We start from the raw sequence: 21,652 nt of genomic DNA, 5'->3' as shown, positions 1-21,652 counted from the left end.
CGAGTATGGCGATACCACATGTGTGAGACTTTTACACAGCGTGGCCACATACAGAGGCCCAACATGCAGGGGAGCACCTTCAGGCGTTCTGGAGCACCCAGGCCAATTCTGACATTTCTCTCCTACATGTAAAAATCATCATTTATTTGCTAGAAAATTACATAGAACCCCAAAACATTATATATGTTTTTTTAGCAAAGACCCTAGAGAATACAATAGCGGTCATTGCAACTTTTTATCTCGCACGATATTTGCGCAGCAATTTTTGGAACGCGTTTTTTTTGGAAAAAAAACTGTTTTTTGCTTTAAAAAAAAACAAAACAGTAAAGTTAGCCCAATGTTTTTGTATAATATGAAAGATGAAGTTACGCCGAGTTAATACCTAACATGTCACCTTTCAAAATTGCACACGCTTGTGGAATGGCGCCAAACTTCACCACTTAAAAATCCCCATAGGCGACGCTTTAAAATTTTTTACTGGTTACAAATTTTGAGTTACAGAGGAGGTCTAGGGCCAAAATTATTGCTCTCACTCTACCGATCGCAGCGATACCTCACATGTGTGGTTTGAACACCGTTTTCATATGTGGGCGGGACTTACGTATGCGTTCGCTTCTGCATGTGAGCACACGGACAGGGGCGCTTTAAAAAAATTTTATTTTTTTTTATTGTTCATTTTACTTTATTTATTTTAGTTTGACACTTTTTTCCAAAAAAAAAAATTTTTTGATCACTTTTATTCCTATTACAAGGAATGTAAACATCCCTTGTAATAGGAATATGGCATGACAGGTCCTCTTTACAGTGAGATATGGGGTCAGTAAGACCTCACATCTCACCTCTAGGCTGTTCCTGAAATAAAAAAAAAAAAAAAAAAAAGATCCTGGCTTCGATCATAGCGGTGAGTCGGTAGAAGCACCGGAGGGCGGCGGGAGGGGGGGGCGTCCCCTCTCGCCTCCCGTAAGAACGATCAAGCAGTGTAACAGCCGCTACGATCATTCTTATGGTGTAGGGAATTGCCGGCTGAAAAAAGATGATATCTGAATGATGCCTGTAGCTGCACCCATCATTCAGATATCCCCGCACAAAGTCAAGGACGTCGTATGACGGAAGGCGGGAAGTGGTTAAAACGCTTTTTTTTTTTTTTTTTTTTTTTTAACACAAAGTTGTCCATTTATACAATATTTCTAACACATAACAAGTACATACCAAAAATGACACCCCAAAATAGATTCTCCTACTATTCCTGAGTACGGCGATACCACATGTGTGAGACTTCCACAGCCTGGCCACATACAGAGGCTGGGTACGGCTGAGCATGGCTGGGTATTGCAGAGTATCGCCGAGTATGACTGGGTATGGCAGAGTATGGCTGGGTATCACCAAGTATTGCAGAGTATGGCTGGGTATTGCAGAGTATGGCTGGGTATCACCGAGTATTGCAGAGTATTGCAGAGTATGGCTGGGTATGGCTGGGTATGGCTGGGTATGGCTGGGTATGGCTGGGTATGGCTGGGTATGGCTGGGTATGGCTGGGTATGGCTGGGTATGGCAGAGTATGGCGGGGTATTTCAGAGTATGGCGGGGTATTTCAGAGTATGGCGGGGTATTTCAGAGTATGGCGGGGTATTTCAGAGTATGGCGGGGTATTTCAGAGTATGGCGGGGTATTTCAGAGTATGGCGGGGTATGGCAGAGTATTCCGGGGTATGGCAGAGTATTCCGGGGTATTGCGGGGTATTGCAGAGGGAATTGCAGAGTATTGCACAGCATTGCAGGGCATGCAGAGTAGTAGGGATGGCTGAGCATGGATGGATGGATGTCTCTGTGCAGCGCTGTGGGCACTACAGATGCAGCCCACAACGTTGCAGCCATCCATCCATCCGCCTCTTCGGTCACTGTGTACCGATCGGTACACAGGAGGGGAGGAGAGGGGGAGGAGAGGAACCGGCGTCATCAGATGACGCCGGTTTGTTTACATGTGATCGCTCCGTCATTTGACGGAGCGATCACATGGTAAACGGCCCTGGACGTCCTCCCAGAGTTAAACAACCGCCCTGTAGCCGTCATTTGGCTATGGGCCGGTTGTTAAGTGGTTAAAGAGTAACGCTCATCTCTGTCCCACAGCAGCTCCTCCTCTGACCTTCTGTTGACTCACCGACAGTCCCATTCACTTTAATGGGACGGCTGGTGATGCGGCAGTGACACAACAAGATGAGGGACGTGGCGGCAGCAGGTGAGTGGATGCCCGCTAACAGGCGCTGCCATAATGGATGTAAGGACTTATGCTTGCTGGTAGTTAGAACATTTAATATTTGCAAACAAAATGAAGGTTTCCTTATTCGAATAATAACCTGTCAGGATAGTGAATATTCCCAAACTCTTTTACAGCCTGCTGCCATTTTTCTCCTCAAGGGAGGAATAAAGCACTTTAAGTTATGTGCAGAAAGATCACACCATTTATAAGCTAAAATACAGAGGAAGGTGCTGCATTATCTTGATCTAGGTCTGTGATAATCACAATAAATATTCTATTTCCGTGTGTACTTCCACCAATCACTATGAATCATATAATATTATTATTATTATTATACAGGATTTATATAGCACCAACAGTTTGCGCAGTGCTTTAAAACATTGGGGGAGACAGTACAGTTACAATACAATTCAATACAGGAGGGATCAGAGGGCCCTGCTCGTTAGAGCTTACAATCTAGAAGGGAGGGTCAAGTGCAACAAAGGGTAGTAGCTGTGGGGGATGATCAGATGGACAAAATGAAAATAGTTAGGTGTGGGTAGGATAGGTTTCTCTGAAGAGGAGGGTTTTCAGGGACCATACTTAAAAATATTAAATATTAGAAAATTATCCAATGCTTAAAGTGCCCTAGTGACAATAAAATGATTGTGTGCAGCAATATAATACAATGTATAAACTCATATCATCTTATTAACAAAATCCTTGTAAGTGCTCAAATATTATACAAAAAAGTGTTCCAGTGCACTAAAGTGCTATGTGCAAAATTCTTCATGTGATGACATGCGTTGATATAAAAATAATAATTATAAAGTCCATTCCAATTTATTCATATCCAAACAATATATTGGTGATGAGCAAACTTGTTCTTGTGTCCACTTAGGTGCTCCCCCCTTCAGTGTGTGCGCTCACCTTAGAGCGTGTACCTTGCAGTTAAGCTTGGTCAAAACACGCATATGAACCTTCTCTGGGTTCAGTGTCTGTGCTGGGATCCAGGGCTGATTGCTGGTATGTTTTCCACATATAAGTATAACAGAGGAAACTACCGTATATACTCGAGTATAAGTCGAAATTTTCAGCCCCTTTTTTGGGGCTGAAATTGCCCCCCTTGACTTATACTCGAGTCACCACCGTCTGCCTACATGATCAGCATGTCATGCAGGCAGACGGCGGCCAGCGTGTGCTACATACCACTCAGCAGCCTCTCACTGCTCCAAAGCCGCGCCTCCTCCTCGTCTGTGATAGGCAGTCAGTGTACAGCCTATCACGGACATTCTCTCATCCTTGTCCGTGGTATGAGGATGAGAGAATGTGATAGGCTGACCGCTGACTGCTGACTGCTGGGAAATGGAGTTTTCTACCTATCATGGACGAGGAGGAGGCGCAGCTTTTGAACAGTGAATGGCCGCCGAATAGTAATATCACAGGCTGATTGGTGCAGAGCAGCACACGGAGGCATGCACAGGACACAGGTAGGATGCACACAGACACATGCACACATACACAGGACACATACACAGGTACATATACACATGACACATACACAGGACACAGGTACATATACACATGACACATGCACATATACATAGGACACAGGTACAGGACACATGCACATATACACATGACACATGCACATATACACAGGACACATGACACAAGCACATATGCACATTGACACATGCACATATACACAGGACACAGGATACATGCACATATGCACAGGATACATGCACATATGCACAGGACACATGACACATGCACAGGACACATGCACAGGACACAGGGAGTATTCAGCTGCAGATGGGCATTGTTGACCCTCTTTTTCCACTTACAGTAGATGCTGCATTTCTCACCCTTGTCTTATACTCGGGCCAATAAGTTTTTCCCATTTTTTTTTTTGTGGTAAATTAGGGCCTCGACTTATACTTGGATCGACTTATACTCGAGAATATACGGTAGATAGTGTGATATCGTTTAAACTATATTTATTGATATACAACAATAGCCCCTTTTAATAGGGTACTCACATTTAATGGGTGCTGAAGTGCACCACTGTTTAAAGACAAAGCGAATATTGATGTGGCCACTGAACTGGTGTGTCCTTTCCATGCTGAGAATGCTCTGTTGTCTCCTGCACTGTCCTGTCCCTTCCCCAACGCATGTCGATACTGGGAATTTGACGTATCTTCCTCAGGGGGAATTCCAGGGCGGTTAAATAAAAAAATTGGATTTTTTTTGTTTTAAAAAACCATTGATTATTATCCACCCTGCCAGGCCTTCTCACCCAAAATCTGTGCCTGACCTCACAAATGCGCTTTTGGAAGAACGGTCAAACATTCCCATAGACACACTCCTAAACCTTGTGGACAACCTTCGCAGAAGATTTGAAGCTGTTATAACTGCAAATGGTGGGCCAACTCAAATATTAAACCCTACAGACTAAGATTGGGATGCCACTAAAGTTCATGTATGTGTAAAGGCAAGTGTCCCAATACTTTTGGTAATATAGTGTATATTAAATCAGAAGAGGTTTTTTCTGATTACTAAAAGGAACCTGTTAATAATTCAGTACTTACATATTGAAAAGAGATGTGCATTGCCTTTTGAAACTTTTAGAAAATGAATACCAAAGTGAAGAAGTCAGACTCTATCAATGTTATCAATGTTACATCTTATTGAGAGAACCTAAACTGAGTAAACTGTTCAAAATGACATACAAAGGACTATTCACCAGTACTTCCTGTAGCTGATGTTTCTCTATCAAGCGATGATGCCCTTATGTCACAAACCGGACATTTTTTCAACATTTGGCAACCCGTCAGATTTTGTAAAGGAAGTACACCAAGAAGGGGGCAAGCGGACATCTTGTTCCACCCACCGGAGTTTTGCATATCAGTTATTTTTTACCAGGAAACGGAGCTCATAAGGTGAAATACAGTATATAGAAAACCGACGAACTGTTTAGATGTTGAATTTTAAAAGCAGTGGCAAACCGGCTGATTTCACAGGTTTGCTAATGTGAAAGAACACCGCTGCTTTTATAATTCAACATGTAAACAGTCCGATGGATTTCCAAATACTGTATTTCACCTTATAAGCTCTGTTTCCTGTTAAAAATAACTGTGAAATGCAAAACTCCGGTGGGTGTAACAAGATGTCTGCTTGCCCCCTTCTCTGTGTATCGTTACTGTGGAGGAGTGCGGAGTGTAGCAAGATGGCGGTGACAGAACGTCACTTCTGTTACCAATTCTGACGGGTCGCCTAATCTGACAAAACACAGACATCCCATGTAAGCCCAGTGGACAAGGCCACTGGTCCTAATGTAACAGGCATGCAGGCTCGAGTGACAGCACTGCCACGCACTCTGTCTACATTTGGGGCTACCCACTCACATCCACATTCCTGTCAAATTATGACCAGCAGCTGTGTCAATGCAGCTTCTGTGTCCTAGTAGACTTCAATGCACTGCCTGCATGCAGCACCTGGAAGTTGAGACACTGGAGTAGATTTACTAAAATTAGAGCACTTCGAATCTGGTGCAGCTGTGCATGGTAGCCAATCAGGTTCTAACTTCAGCTTGTTCAATTAAGCTTTGGCAATAAAACCTGGAACCTGATTGGTTTCTCTGCAGAGCTGCACCAGACTTTGCACTCTCCAGTTTTAGTAAATAACCCCCATTGCGAAAAATGGCCTGCTCATGCTATACAGGCAGCATTGCATCATGTGAATGAGGCCTTACTGACACACAATGCCTTGTTTTGCACTGTAACTCTGGTGGCCATCTTGGTAGAGGAGCAGGGATTTGCTTCACCATGTCATGCCGCTTTGATGACTGGTGACCTGACTAGCAGAGGAAGAATCGAGCATGTGAAGGAAAGGTGGAGGAATTGCAGGTCTACAGAACGAATGTAACGCAATGTAGCAGTAACCTGGAGATATTTGCATTGCAACTTCCTCTCCAACAAGGAAAACAGTACAGTAGTGACATCACCAAATCTCACTGCAAGTTTCATGAGATTAGCAGTCAAGCTGCTTTGGCTCTCTTACTGCATAAATACAGCAATGAGGCTCAAAGTACAGGAAATATGCAACAGTAAATCTTTCAGGCTACTACACCGGCACAATTAACATTTTTGTTTCCTATAAGAAAAAAAAATACAATTTTCACCTTTTGAGTTCAGGTCCATTTTAAATAATATTTTAACCCAACATTTCATGTTACTGATATGTGCTTGTTGTACTATATACTTGTATATGGTACAAGTATATGGTACTCGTATCCTGTTCTTTGTATTGCTTTCTTTGTGTGAAATCCCTGGTGTCCCTGCCAGTCCCTATCAAATACTCACCACACTAGACATGAGAGAACACAGTGTGGTCTGCTCTATAGCTGTGATGAGAACACAGCCTGCTCTCCTCCAATGATCAGACTGGTGCTGGCATGTCCCCTCCTGTACAGCCATTCACTGGGAAGACCAATGTGCTGACGTTTCTCATCCCTCAGCTTACTGAGCTCCCTATGCAACTGAGAACACACACACACATATATATTGTATATAAGTACACACAAAAAAATATATGCAAATGTTTTGCCTTTCATTTTTATTTTAAAATGAATGGGTTGTTTTACAATGTAAGGGTTCACAAATACTTTAACTGTCATACTCACTAGAGACATTTCCGTTATTACTCCTGATACTAGACTGGAAATATTTAGTAAATTTGTTTTGCAAAATAACAAAACATATTGTAAAGGATCTTCAATTATAACAAGAAATAATTAAAAACAAATTTACTTAATTTTCTCAACGTTCCATTTTTAATTATCTGGCATGGCATCCTACAAGAGCTTTGGAAAAGCTCAAGCTTTATAACCAGCTGTTGAACACATCTCTGGAGGAGACTTTCTATTCTAAGCTACTGTTTGTTTGCAACAAATAATATTCTTCCACCAAACGCTGAGGTTAATTTACTAAAGGAGTAGAGAATGTTTACTTTGCAAAGTGAGTGTTTACCTAGTTTAATAAATAAGGTAAAGCTGTGTTCATGCCAGCAATCCAATCATGTCATGCAGAAATTCAATTTTTTTCCCCTTATATACAAATGGGTATTCCAAGTAAGTAAGGTTTTACAGTAAAATGGTATTAAACCCAAAAAGCAAACATTTATTATTTTGCAGTTCACCTATTCTTAGATGTAATGGCTGCATTCTTTTTTTTTAGGCTCTCTTTTTGCTTTTTTTTCATCTGGTGATCTGGCCAGAAAGTCTGTTGTTTTTCATCGGCTCTCTTGCGGATATAGCAATTAGATAGATGATACTAACCATTTACCACTGATAGGGTTGCCTATATTGATTAGCTTTTATTTATTTGGGTAAAACCTTTTTTTTATCATAAAAAGAAAAATGTTTGCTGTAACTGTTTATAAAGCGTGAGCTAGAGTTTGGTTTCAGTTTAGTGTATCTAAATCTGCTGGTGCATCTACACTTCCCTCGGCCCAGATTAACAATGCTGCTCTCCAAAGGTGCCTCTATGCTCCTTTATCCAGAGCGGGGGTACTCTAATACAGGGGGTGTGTTACTGGTCAGATCACCAGGTGAAAACAGAGGAAAAAAAAATAACGCAACCACCACATCTAAATATTAATATTATATTAATAAATTATATTATATTATATTAATATTAATAATATATTTGATTTTCGGTTTTGGCTGTGCTGCAATTGGCTGCACCACCAACCAATCAGCGGCTGCCGCCACGCTGATTGATCGCCGGAACCCGATTACGGATATTACTGAAAAGAGACCTGTGTAGGTAAACAAACACAGGGCTCTCTTCTGACAGCAGCAGTGTTGATTTTTTCTTCCGGAAAAGCAGGAAGTAAAACACAGCTTATTGCTTAGTAAAAACAACACACACACACAGTACACAGTATCACATGTTGGCCACACATTTAACCCCTTGATCACCGGAGATGTTAACCCCTTCCTTGCCAGTGTCATTAGTACAGTGACAGTACATACAGTCAGGTCCATAAATACTGGAATATCGACACAATTCTAATCTTTTTGGCTCTGTACACCACCACAATGGATTTGAAATGAAACGAACAAGATGTGCATTAACTGCAGACTTTCAGCTTTAATTTGAGGGTATTTACATCAAAATCAGGTGAATGGTGTAGGAATTACAACATTTTGTATATGTGCCTCCCACTTTTTAAGGGACCAAAAGTAATGGAACAGATTAACAATCATCCATCAAACTTTCACTTTTTAATACTTGGTTGCAAATCCTTTGCAGTCAATTACAGCCTGAAGTCTGGAATACATAGACATCACCAGACGATGGGTTTCATCCCTGGTGATGCTCTGCCAGGCCTCTACTGCAACTGTCTTCAGTTCCTGCTTGTTCTTGGGGCATTTTCCCTTCAGTTTTGTCTTCAGCAAGTGAAATGCATGCTCAATCGGATTCAGGTCAGGTGATTGACTTGGCCATTGCATAACATTCTATTTCTTTCCCTTAAAAAAACTATTTGGTTGCTTTTGCAGTATGCTTCGGGTCATTGCCCATCTGCACTGTGAAGCGCCGTGCAATGAGTTCTGAAGCCTTTTGCTGAATATGAGCAGATAATATTGCCTGAAACACTTCAGAATTCATCCTGCTGCTTTTGTCAGCAGTCACATCATCAATAAATACAAGAGAACCAGTTCCATTGGCAGCCATACATGCCCACGCTGTGACACTACCACCACCATGCTTCACTGATGAGGTGGTATGCTTTGGATCATGAGCAGTTCCTTTCCCTCTCCATACTCTTCTCTTCCCATCACTCTGGTACAAGTTGATCTTGGTCTCATCTGTCCATAGGATGTTGTTCCAGAACTGTGAAGGCCTTTTTAGATGTTTGGCAAACTCTAATCTGGCCTTCCTGTTTTTGAGGCTCACCAATGGTTTACATCTTGTGGTGAACCCTCTGTATTCACACTGGTGAAGTCTTCTCTTGATTGTTGACTTTGGCATACATACAACTACCTCCTGGAGAGTGTTCTTGATCTGGCCAACTGTTGTGAAGGGTATTTTCTTCACCAGGGAAAGAATTCTTCAGTCATCCACCACAATTGTTTTCCGTGGTCTTCCGAGTCTTTTGGTGTTCCTGAGCTCACCGATGCGTTCTTTCTTTTTAAGGATGTTCTAAACAGTTGATTTGGCCACACCTAATGTTTTTTCCATCTCCCTGATGGGTTTGTTTTGTTTTTTCGGCCTAATGATGGCTTGCTTCACTGATAGAAACAGCTCTTTGGATCTCATATTGAGAGTTGACAGCAACAGATTCCAAATGCAAATAGCACACTTGAAATGAACTCTGGACCTTTTATCTGCTCCTTGTAAATGGGATAATGAGAGAATAACACACACCTGGCCATGGAACAGCTGAGCAGCCAATTGTCCCATTACTTTTGATCCCTTAATCTCCCTGGCGGTATGATTATTTCAGATTTTTTCGTCTCAAAGCAGTACAATTATTTTGCATAGAAATTTGGCGTTTTATATTGTAGGCCTGTAATTCTTAGCAATAACACACTTAAATCTGTCCACCAAGAGTCTAGTAGATATCCCGAGTATGATGAAGTTTGAAACACAAAATCATAAATTATAATATAATAAATAAATATAAATAGATATAAAAAAAATAATACAATAATAATAAAATTAATTTCCCCACGATTCACGATCGCTCAATTCTGCAAGTGTTCTAATTTACTATCGCTGTTTTCTAGCTGGTCTAAAACCATTTTTGACGTAAAGGGACACGTTTTGGTTGCTATGGACAATCTCCAGTTTCCAAGCAGAAAGAACAGTATATATAATATACAGTGGGGACGGAAAGTACTCAGACCCTCTTAAATTTTTCACTCTTTGTTATATTGCAGCCATTTGCTAAAATCATTTAAGTTAATTTGTTTCATCATTAATGTACACGCAGCACCCCATATTGACAGAAAAACACAGAATTGTTGACATTTCTGCAGATTTATTAAAAAAGAAAAACTGGAATATCACATGATCCTAAGTATTCAGACCCTTTGCTCAGTATTTAGTAGAAGCACCCTTTTGATCTAATACAGCCATGAGTCTTTTTGGGAAAGATGGAACAAGTTTTTCACACCTGGATTTGGGGATCCTCTGCCATTTCTCTTTGCAGATCCTCTCCAGTTCTGCCAGGTTTGAAGGTAAACGTTGGTGGACAGCCATTTTTAGGTCTCTCCAGAGATGCTCAATTGGGTTTAAGTCAGAGCTTTGGCTGGGCCATTCAAGAACAGTCACGGAGTTGTTGTGAAGCCACTCCTTTGTTATTTTAGCTGTGTGCTTAGGGTCATTGTCTTGTTGGAAGGTAAACCTTCGGCCCAGTCTGTGCTCCTGAGCACTCTGGAGAAGGTTTTCATCCAGGATATCCCTGTACTTGGCCGCATTCATCTTTCCCTCGATTGCAACCAGTCGTCCTGTCCCTGCAGCTGAAAAACACCCCCACAGCACGATGCTACCACCACAATGCTTCACTATTGGGACTGTATTGGACAGGTGATGAGCAGTGCCTGGTTTTCTCCACACATACCGCTTAGAATTAAGGCCAAAAAGTTCTATCTTGGTCTCATCAGACCAGAGAATCTTATTTCTCACTATCTTGAGTCCTTCAGGTGTTTTTTTTAGCAAACTCCATGTGGGTTTTCATGTGTCTTGCACTGAGGCTTCCGTCGGGCCACTCTGTCATAAATCCCCGACTGGTGGAGGGCTGCAGTGATGGTTAACTTTCTCCCATCTCCAGACTGCATCTCTGGAGCTCAGCCACAGTGATCTTTGGGTTCTTCTTTACCTCTCTCACCAAGGCTGTTCTCTCCCGATAGCTCAGTATGGCCGGACGGCCAGCTCTAGGAAGGGTTCTGGCGTCCCAAACGTCTTCCATTTAAGGATTATGGAGGCCACTGTGCTCTTTGGGCATAATTCTCATTTGCTCTGACATGCACTGTGAGCTGTAAGGTCTTATATAGACAGGTGTGTGGCTTTCCTAATCAAGTCCAATCAGTATAATCAAACACAGCTGGACTCAAATGAAGGTGTAGAACCATCTCAAGGATGATCAGAAGAAATAGACAGCACCTGAGTTAAATATATGAGTGTCACAGCAAAGGGTCTGAATACTTAGGACCATGTGATATTTCAGTTTTTCTTTTTTAATAAATCTGCAAAAATGTCAACAATTCTGTGTTTTTCTGTCAATATGGGGTGCTGTGTGTACATCAATGAGGGAAAAAAATGAACCTAAATGATTTTAGCAAATGGCTGCAATATAACAAAGAGTGAAAAATTTAAGGGGGTCTGAATACTTTCCGTCCCCACTGTAAAACTGCATGCAGGGCACTGGACAAAGCACTGGGGACAAAAGGGATGTGAAATGATTTCATACAGTACTGTAATCTGTAAGATTACGGTGTACTATTTGCGTTATGAATTTTCACTTTTTTGAATTTGCCGCCAGGCTCCGGCCCCGTGCGTCGCGACACTCGCAGGGAACAGAGTCCGGCACAGAGAGGCTTCGGGAGGAGGACAGAGCCCGCGGACACATTTGGGGGGCATCGCAGGATCCTGGGGGCAAGGTAAGTATACTGCACCAGGATCCTGAGATGTAATCCCGAGTGTGGATCGGGGTTACCGCTAATGGTACTGAAATTTAACCCTGAGCCACACTCGGGAAAACCGCCAGGGAGGCTACAAAGTGGGAGGCACATATACAAACTGTTGTAATTCCTACACCGTTCACCTGATTTGGATGTAAATATCCTCAAATTAAAGCTGAAAGTCTGCAGTTAAAGTACATCTTGTTCGTTTCATTTCAAATCCATTGTGGTGGTATATAGAGCCAAGAAGATTAGAATTGTGTCGATGTCCCAAAATTTATGGACCTGACTGTATTTTTTAGCACTGATCACTGTATTGGTATCACTGGTTCCCAAAACAGTGTCAAAAGTGCCAGTTAGGTGTCAGATTTATCTGCTGCTCGCCGTCATTACAAGTACAATTTTTTTTAAAAGAAAAATTTCATAAATATAGTCCATAGTTGTAGACGCTATAACTTTTGCGCAAACCAATCAATATACACTTATTGGGATAGTTTTACCAAAAATATGTAGCAGAACACATTTTGGCCTAAATTTATGAAGAAATTTGATTTTTTAAATTTTTTTTATTGGATGTGTTTTATAGCAGGAAATAAAAAAATATATATATATATATATATATATTTTTTTCAAAATTGTTGGTCTTTTTTTGTTTATAGTGCAAAAAAAAAAAAAACTCAGAGGTTATCAAATAACACCAAAAGAAAGCTCTATTTGTGTGAAAAAAAAGGACATACATTTTATTTAGGTACAGTGCCGCACAACCGCGCAGTTGTCAGTTAAAGTAACGCAGTGCCATATTGTTACCTTCCATTGCTAAAGTGGTTGAAGTGGCATTAAAAACCCAAAAGCAACATTTATTATATTGGAGCTCATCAATCCTTTGATGTAATGGCTGCATTAATTTTCTTTTTTTTAGGCTTTCTTACCCTTAGTTTTACCTGGTGATCCAGCCAGTAAGTCTGTAGTTTTTTTTCCAAAGAAAAAGCCTTCCTACAAATGTAGCAGTTAAGAAAAAAATAAACAAGTAAAGAAAAACAAAACTGTTACTGTGATTGCTTGTCTAACTGCAATTTGAGCTGGAGTTTGACTTTAATCTGTTAGTGAATCTAAATTTGCCAGTATATCTAACAGCAGAAATTGAAGGTGCTAGCTTCCAAAAATGTAAGCTCTTTGTGTACAACATGGGCTTTGTTTACAAACTTTAAAAAAAAAAAAGATTTTTCCTGGTTTACCATGCTGTTTAGTTAAATAATTACCATACATTAATGATCATATTGCTTAAATTGTTTTGCAGGTCCAATAAAACGAGAAATTAATGTAAAGTCAACTAGTGCGGGTTTTACAAAAATGCCCTAAATGTTTTGAAAAGGGGTCCAATTATTTCGCTGCATGTAGAACAATAATAATACAATGTGCTTTTGGACTAAAATACATGCTTGTTTAAAATTGCTTATAAATGCCCCCCTTTCATTATCTTATCTGGTCTTCATAGAACCCCAAATTAGGGGTCTCCAAACTTTCTAAACAAAGGGCCAGTTTACTATAGTTCAGATTTTAGAGAGACTGGACTATGGCCAGTGGGAGAAGAAAATGTCCTGGCATAAGTAACAATGCCCCATTGTTGGTGTCAGTGAGAGCAATAGTGCCCCATCATTGGTGTCAGTGGGAGGAATTATGGCTCACTGGTAATGTTAATGGGAGGAATAGTGCTCCAAGGGCCTGTATAAAGCCAAGCAAAGGGCAGCATCCGACACCCAAGTCGCAGTTCGGGGACCACTGCCCTAAATCAAAGACATACAAAATGGGCCTTATATGCCAGATCTGTGGCTACCAGAAAATTCTACCCTTGAGGCAAAACTCTACAGACCCCAGCCTGGAAACTGTTACCAACAAGTTCACTTCCTTTTCAGAAGAGAATGGCTGGAAACAAAAAGAAGGAGTCATTCTTCAAAACTTGGCAACCTTTTATTAGTAAAACCTCAACACAAACTAAACATACAATAATAGACTGCTTCATATACACGGAGTGGCACTGTTTAGAGATGTTCTCTTCTAATATTATAACATTTTTTCTTTAATTGTTTACTGTTAATCCAGTCTCTGGTCAGTATCCTGTGTGTGGTGGATGGGGAAGGGAGCTTTTTACTGTAAATATTGCTACTGTTTATAATTCCTGCTTGAATTGTCTCTCTTCGTATGTCTAAAGTAGAAGCAAAAGTTTGTTAAAAACTGTCAACAAGGAAATAAGGGAATTGCCATCGCTGACTTGTTGTGGAAGGGTATAAGTCTCTGGGCCTCTCATTCTTATCCTTCACTCGGTGATTAGTGAGTCATTAACCAGGGGCAAGCATATGGAGAGGTGTGAGGATATTGGATAGGCACATAAATGGTTCATGTCATCAAATCACCTAGTGGTAAAGAATGGATATGGGTGACATCCCAAAACTTGATCTTTTTAAAAGCAAGTTAGCAAAGGCAGCTTTCCGTTTTGCATCCTGAAGTCTCTTAAAATGCTGGTTTTACCAGTCTGTCCTTGGAATAAATATTTTCTGTGTAGCTGAGTTGAAACACACTGACTTCATAGTAAAGTCAGACCTTCTGATTTGCATACCTTCTTTGGGTTAGTAACTGAAAGTACTGAAGCCATTGGATCACTTACCCAGCCATCATTCTCAGAAGAAAGTAGGCAATGGCAACATAGAAACATTTTACTCTCTCAACATACTGTAGGTTTTCCTTTTAAAAGGAATGCATAGTGGTTTCATATATATTTTTGTTTTTGACTAGTGATGGGAGAATCTCCTATCAATTCATTGAGGGGAAAATTCTGCGATCCTTGGAGGCAATTGCCATTGAAGTCTTTGGAGGGCAAATTTCCTTGCAAAATTTTGGCTATTTTTAGGACTAATAAGCAAAGTACTATTCAAAATTTCAGCATGCTGGGCACTGTCATAAGGGACATGTAACAATGTAAAAAAGTTTCAGAAATACCATACAACAGGGAGAGATTATTTTTCCTTTTCATGCAACTTTGGCAGCAACATTCAGAAAAACATAAGACTAATAAATAGCATGCTTCGGGATTCCTTAAAGCTGTACATGGTGGTACAGATTGATTTTCATGTACAGTCTCTATGATAGGTTATTGACCCTTCTAAGCCTTCTCACCAAAGGGCCATGAGGTGTATTATTATTTGGAATCCACAGGATTCGTCGCAATTCCACAGTAGCAGTAAATGGTAGCTGTAAACTCAGATCACATCTCTGCTCCGGAGTAAGAAAAAATGTGTTAATTTTTAAGTCAGATGAAAAAAATATATATTTTGTGCATATTATGCATTCTTCTATCCAGTTAGCATGCTCCTTTTTACGTTTCCCTTTGTCTTCTTTATTGTAAAAAGCTTGTAGTTTACAGAACTCAATACCTCCAGCTGAAAGTTATAGGCAGATGAGTCGGTGCCCCTCATTGGTCCTTATCCTAAATGTCTCAATCAGACATTTTAGTAAGAGACATAGGGTTTGATTTACTAAAGGCAAAAATACTGTTTACTTTACAAAGTGCAGTTGCACTCAGCGAGTGTGGTTGCTCCATTAAAAGTATAAAGTGATCTCATGCAGTGTTAGAAAATCACATAAACTCATGAAATAAAATCATTGAAAAATAAATATTGCAACAATAACATGTGCAATACTAATAAAGTGTGAATAGTATCACAGTGCAAATATTAATAAAGTGACAGTGAATAAAGTGACAGTGCAAACCATAAATAGAGATACATAAAGGTGTCTCCATCAGAAGATGGAGAGACAGTAAATAATAAATAATAAACAAGTGCTCAAAACAGTCCAGGTGTTAAACCTGATGATGGAAAAAAGTCATGATGGAAAAAAGTCTATAAAAAGTGGATAAATAAATCCTCCAAATCGGGATACTGCATTTGAAGGAGATTCCAAATATGTAACTTGTTATAGGTGTTCTAGCTGGTGAATAGTGTCATCCATTTAGAATTCCACAAATTCTCTCTTAGACTAAGGTCTCACAGGACTCTCACCTTATAGATATGTGGTATATTGCATTCACAAATAATAGGTGCTATCCACGTTCTTCTCTCAGGATCCTATTGTGTTGATATTAGCTGCAGGTAGAGTCTTTAGTGTTTCTCCCTTTAAAAATCCACCAAAAATATATCCCGGATTGCTCCGATTCCACCACAGCATATATGGGGGAAGGAAGAGAGAAAAGATGCCTCCATTAGTGCAGTATGTTTAAAAAGGCTATGGTATATTTATTAAGTGACATAAGGGTGGACTCTTACATTTATATAGTTTAAAAAAGGCAAATAGAAAAACACTGTATCTATGACATTCTCAGTGCCCTCTCACATTTCTTCCTGATGTCCTGGCCGGAGTCAGACGTATTATTACTATACTATATTATTACTATACTATACTATGTTATTACTATATATATATATATATATAACAAATACGTTTGAGCCAAAATCATAACGTTTTACATCAATTTTATCTGCTTTGATGCCATTGTCATGCATTTACAGTTATTCATTATTAGATAGATAGATAAATAGATAGATGATATTGACCACCATAAATATGGCCTACTTAATAAGGAATTAAAAATCCATAAGTATGGATAATATAAAGCATTCCTGACCATGTATTAGCTGTTATTAATACTGTTTATATGCAAGACAACAGGTATTTGGTTGGGATTATATTGGTGCTAAACAAAAGGACAATTTTAAGTTTAAAACTTACATAGTAAATACAAGATTAAAAATGCAATACTTAAAAATTGTTTACACATGCCCAGTATATGGTCAAATTAGACAATCACAGAAATATGTTGAAAAGGTGGTTGTAGTTTAGTGTATGATCCCAACATGTTTCATTGAATTTCGTTTCTTCAGGGAATTTGGAGACCACTACTATTCAACAAACTATCACAAAATACAGACATGTATACAAAATAGCCAGTAATTAGGCGCCCTCACATTTTATCCTTCATAAACTACACATAATGTAAGTAAACATATTAGGCTGATCTAGCCATATGTTGGACATATACTATATGTCCACTGTATATTTAGACGTATTTTATATGTATGATCTATCCTAGCCTGGCCTTCCTGTGTCTCCTGTGGTCAAATAGTTATGTGAACGATCGGGTTGTTTCTCTTTGGTGGTCAATGGGTAAGCTTGGGTTGGTGTAAACAGAGTGAATATTGTGCAATATATATATATATATATATATATATATATATATATATATATATATATATATATATATATATATATATATATATATATATATATATATATATATATATATATATATATATATATATATATATATTTATATTATATTATATTATATTATATTATATTTTTTTTTTTTTAAATGTATAGAAATTGATTGATGTATACTATACAGTGCTGCTATACCAATTACTGACTATTTTGTATACATGTCTGTATTTTGTTTGTTGACTAGTAGTAGTCTCCAAATCCCCTGAAGAAACCAAATTCGGTAAAACATGTTGGGATCAGACACTACACTACAACCACCTATTCAACATATTTCTGTGATCGTCTAATGTGACTATATACAGGGCATGTGTAAACAATTCTCAAGTATTGCATTTTTAATCATGTATTAAATAAACTGTGTAAGTTTTAAACTTAAGATTGTCCTTTTGTTTGGCGCCATTATAATCCCAACCAAATACCTGTTGTCTTGCATATATTACTTCAGGGATGAGGTGCCTGATGTACCACAAAGATTAGGACTGTTTAGTTACAACATTGATATTTTATTGCACGTTACTGCTCTTAGTACACTATGATCAAAGAATTCCATTACCTCAGAGATCAGTATTAATAATATGAATACTGTGTATTTTATGTCTTTCTACAGACAGCCCAGACCGTTTTAGTCGTTGTGGTGGTGTTTGGAATATCATGGCTTCCTCATCATGTAATCTATATGTGGGTTGAATTTGGAAACTTTCCACTAACGCAGGCTTCATATGTCTTCAGAATTACTGCCCATTGTCTTGCATACAGCAACTCCTCTGTGAATCCAATAATTTATGCTTTCCTCTCTGAAAATTTCCGGAAGGCCTACAAGCAAGTATTTAAATGCCAAATTGGCTGCGACTCCATGCAGACTGATGCTAAAGAAATAAAAAGCAAAATGGAGACTCCTCCTTCTACAAACTGCACTCATGTTTGACTCCGATAATACAATTGCAATGTTCAGATCTTTTTGTGCAGTAATGAGGTTTCAAAGCACAATGATACTTGGCTAAACTTGCAAGTATATTGTCTAGTTTTGATGTACGTAGCTGGCATTTGCTTCAGTTAGCTTACATTTACTACGTTACATATTTTAAGCTACTGCTACTACATGATAAGTACAAAAACAAATGAAGTACTCTTAATCAAAAGAGACACAAGGAGGGTATTCCTGGTAATCTTTAAAGCTGTAAATGAAAATATTTTTATTTTTAAAAATCATGCAACATGCTACCTGAGTTGGTTTATGTTGTATGCAAAAATGTAATTAAATGTCTATCCTGTGATGCATTTTAGAATTCTGGTCTGCTGTTATTATATCTGCTGTAAAATGTAGCTTCTTACAATAAAACTGATAATGCCACTAAAACGCATGCTATAAAACATTTTCAATGCATAAACTACTCAAAGCATCCTTTTTTAGGAATAATGACTTAAAGTTGAACTCTAGGCCAAAGCCTTGATTCACAAACTTGCCAAAGGATTTACCAAAGAATCCTGTTTATCCAATCCTGAAATGTACACATTTTTGCCACACAGCACAATTCTGTCTGGAAGGGCATGAAATCTGATTTTCCTCTCCAGCCTGTGACTGGACATTGAAAGGAGAAGGAGCAAACTGATGAGCTAATCTCTTATGTCACTCAATTCTCTCCTTCATTCAGTATGCGCCTTTTTATTACATAGGCACTGTAGCAATGCTCCTTATATGACTTCTTCATTTCCCTTTAGAGCTCTGCTGTACAAGGGATGGAAGAGGCCCATACATAACTTGCAATTAAGATAACACATTTAATGAGTTATTAATGAATACAGATCTGTCGTAATTTGTGTCTTTTATATCTCTCTGGGGTTCAGCTTTAATGTTAATAAATGTTTAATTATTTTTAAAATATGTCTAGTGTGATGGTCAGCTGATGTGTACCAGCTATTTGATAACACACAAGAGGTATTATTTGATGGAGCATCATTTAGATGCAATGTGTATTTTTAAATTCTAAATTCTGTATTTATTCATGTATTCATTTCATGCAATGTGTAGGTCAATATGTGAGCTCAAAAATTATATGCTAAAACAAATATTTTAAATTTTACATGTATAAATTGAATCCTTTTTTTTTTTTTTGCTCATACATATAATTCTAAGCCAGGAATTTTGAGTGTGACATATGGCCCATGTTGTTTTTTTTTCCTACTAAACAAATTAAATAGATATACTCAAACGATTAATGTGGCACAGGTCAAGGATTCAAACAGGGGAATATTTACTACAGAACTATTTTCTTTGCTTAGCCATACAAGTGTGTTATATTTTATTTTTTAGGCTGAATTTAATATAAGGATGTATAAAATTACTATTTTGTCACTAATGTATCAGGCATGATGTTTCCATGGAAATATTTGAATTCTTTATAAAGTGATGAAACTACATTGGTGAGGTACAATCACATTTAGGAATAGGCAATAGTTGTCAAAGCAAATATTAACAACATAAATGCAAGATTAATACAAATAACTACCTGATGACATTTTTCACAACACAATTTTGGCAATTCATTTTTAGTGTATTATCATAGTATTTTCACAGTAATGATGTATTTAGTGATACATTTAAAATTACAGTGATTAATTCATCTGCAGGAAATGTCGAAATGTTTGGTGAATATAACATTTACTGGTTTATAAATATGTCCCTCTGTTATCAATTATTCCACAAAAAAAACAGGGGAGGATTTTCTTAACTTAAAGTGTTACTAAACCCACAACAGTAAAATCAATCTGTAGATGCAGTAAAGCATGCTTGTTCTAGTTACTGTGGAACATAAGGTGTTAATCCTCTGAATTTTGTAAAAAGGTTGTTGGATCCTGGCTTTTCTGATCCTCCCCTTCTTTTACTGTCCCCGGTTCATCTGCTGATAGTACAGAGCCCTAGGAGGCACTCTGCATATGCTCAGTTTGGTGTGTATTGCTAGAGAGTTTTATTTGGGGGTTGGGTGCATGTGATTAGCAAAGGGCCAATCGGCACTGTCCAGACAGAGGTTTAGGGGTCATACAGCCTCATAGGACAGTCAGAGGGGAATGAAAACTCCTCCTTCAAGCTTTAACCAGTACTCTGCTGGACACTGATAGAAGTCACAAGACTACTATATATTGCTGATGAGAAAAGGTATTTAGCAGTTTATATTTACTAAAATAATTGCATTTCCATGAGTACTGTGGGAGACCAGATATAGGGAATGCAGGGTCCTGTGTTTAGTAACACTTTAAGTAAGTTGGTGTTTCCTTTATTCATGCACTTATATGGAAGGTAAATAACTTTGTTTTTAATTGGACTACAGATGGGTGGAACTGTTAATTGGGTTTATTGAGTAAAGTGATTTGTAAATGTTCACCTTGTAAAACAACCCATTCAGTTTAAAATAGAAATGAAAGGAAAAACATTATAAATGCTGTTTTTCCCTTTTTTTTATAAGTGATCACATATCCTCTGTTCTCAGCTGCATAAGGGGTGGGGGGGGGGGAGCATCAGCACACTGAATTTCCCAGTAAATTGCTGTGCAGCAGGGGGGTGTCAGGACAAGTCGGATCATTGGAGGAGAGTGAACTGAGTTCCCAGCATAGCTAGAGAACTGACCACGTTGTGTTCTGCTGCTTAGTGTGGTCAGTTTTTAATAAGAAAGCAGAGGGACTGGCAGGAACACTAGGGATTTTACATAAAGGAAGCAATGCAAAGAGAACATGATACTTTCTTATACAAGTACATAGTACAGCAGGCACATATCAGGAATATAAAGTGTTTGGGTAACAAATGCTTTAAGGGAAAATACTTCTTTGGTAAATAGCCTTTTAAATCCATTATCCTTTGTAATGATGTACCAAGGTAATTTTATCAGTGCTATATATTTTATGTGCCTCTTCCTAACAGAAACTATAAAAACAGGAAATAATAAACTAAAAACATCCACCCATTATATAGATCTCTTGTAAGTGCTGTTAATAAGCAGCAATAGTATTGTCTTGTGGTAGTATTGTAGGATAGCAGAACACTGTACAGTGCATGCATAATAACCAGTTTTTTAGTACCCAGGTTCCCAGAGCCCTGACCTATCTGCTATGCAAACAACTACCCAGAATCCTTTATCAAGGGCCTGACTCTGCCCACTCCTGCCTTCTAATACCTGCAGTTGGCCCACTAATGTTAGGTTAACATTAATGCTTAGAGGAGGTATACCAGAACAGCTCTGGATTTGGTACACCTAGGCATTGAACTGACCTGGAAGTGCCTGTTGTGTGCTAAAAGCAGCAGTTGCTGTAAGTTTTGTTCACTTTATGAGTCTTATCTATTGATGGATGTATATCTACTATTTTAAGGAAAGGGTAGCAATGGAAGCCTAAATATTC

The 21,652-nt window shown here is 38.7% G+C and overlaps 1 protein-coding gene across 1 annotated transcript in view; it reads left to right on the top strand.

Moving 5' to 3' along the window:
- GALR1 (galanin receptor 1) overlaps nt 1-18,620 on the top strand; it is a 557,656-nt gene extending 539,036 nt beyond the window's left edge. Inside the window, exon 3 of the mRNA XM_073631222.1 lies at nt 17,871-18,620. Within this exon, the coding sequence (XP_073487323.1) occupies nt 17,871-18,188 (318 nt within the window). The 3' untranslated portion in view covers nt 18,189-18,620. The remainder of the gene's footprint in view (nt 1-17,870) is intronic.
- The last annotated feature ends 3,032 nt before the right edge of the window (nt 18,621-21,652 follow it).

The sequence above is a fragment of the Aquarana catesbeiana genome, linkage group LG05 (assembly GCF_042186555.1).
Source record: "Aquarana catesbeiana isolate 2022-GZ linkage group LG05, ASM4218655v1, whole genome shotgun sequence".
NCBI classification, from domain to species: Eukaryota; Metazoa; Chordata; class Amphibia; order Anura; family Ranidae; genus Aquarana; species Aquarana catesbeiana.
The sequence above is the reverse complement of the archived record's forward strand: the minus strand, read 5'-3'. Positions and strand labels throughout refer to the sequence as shown.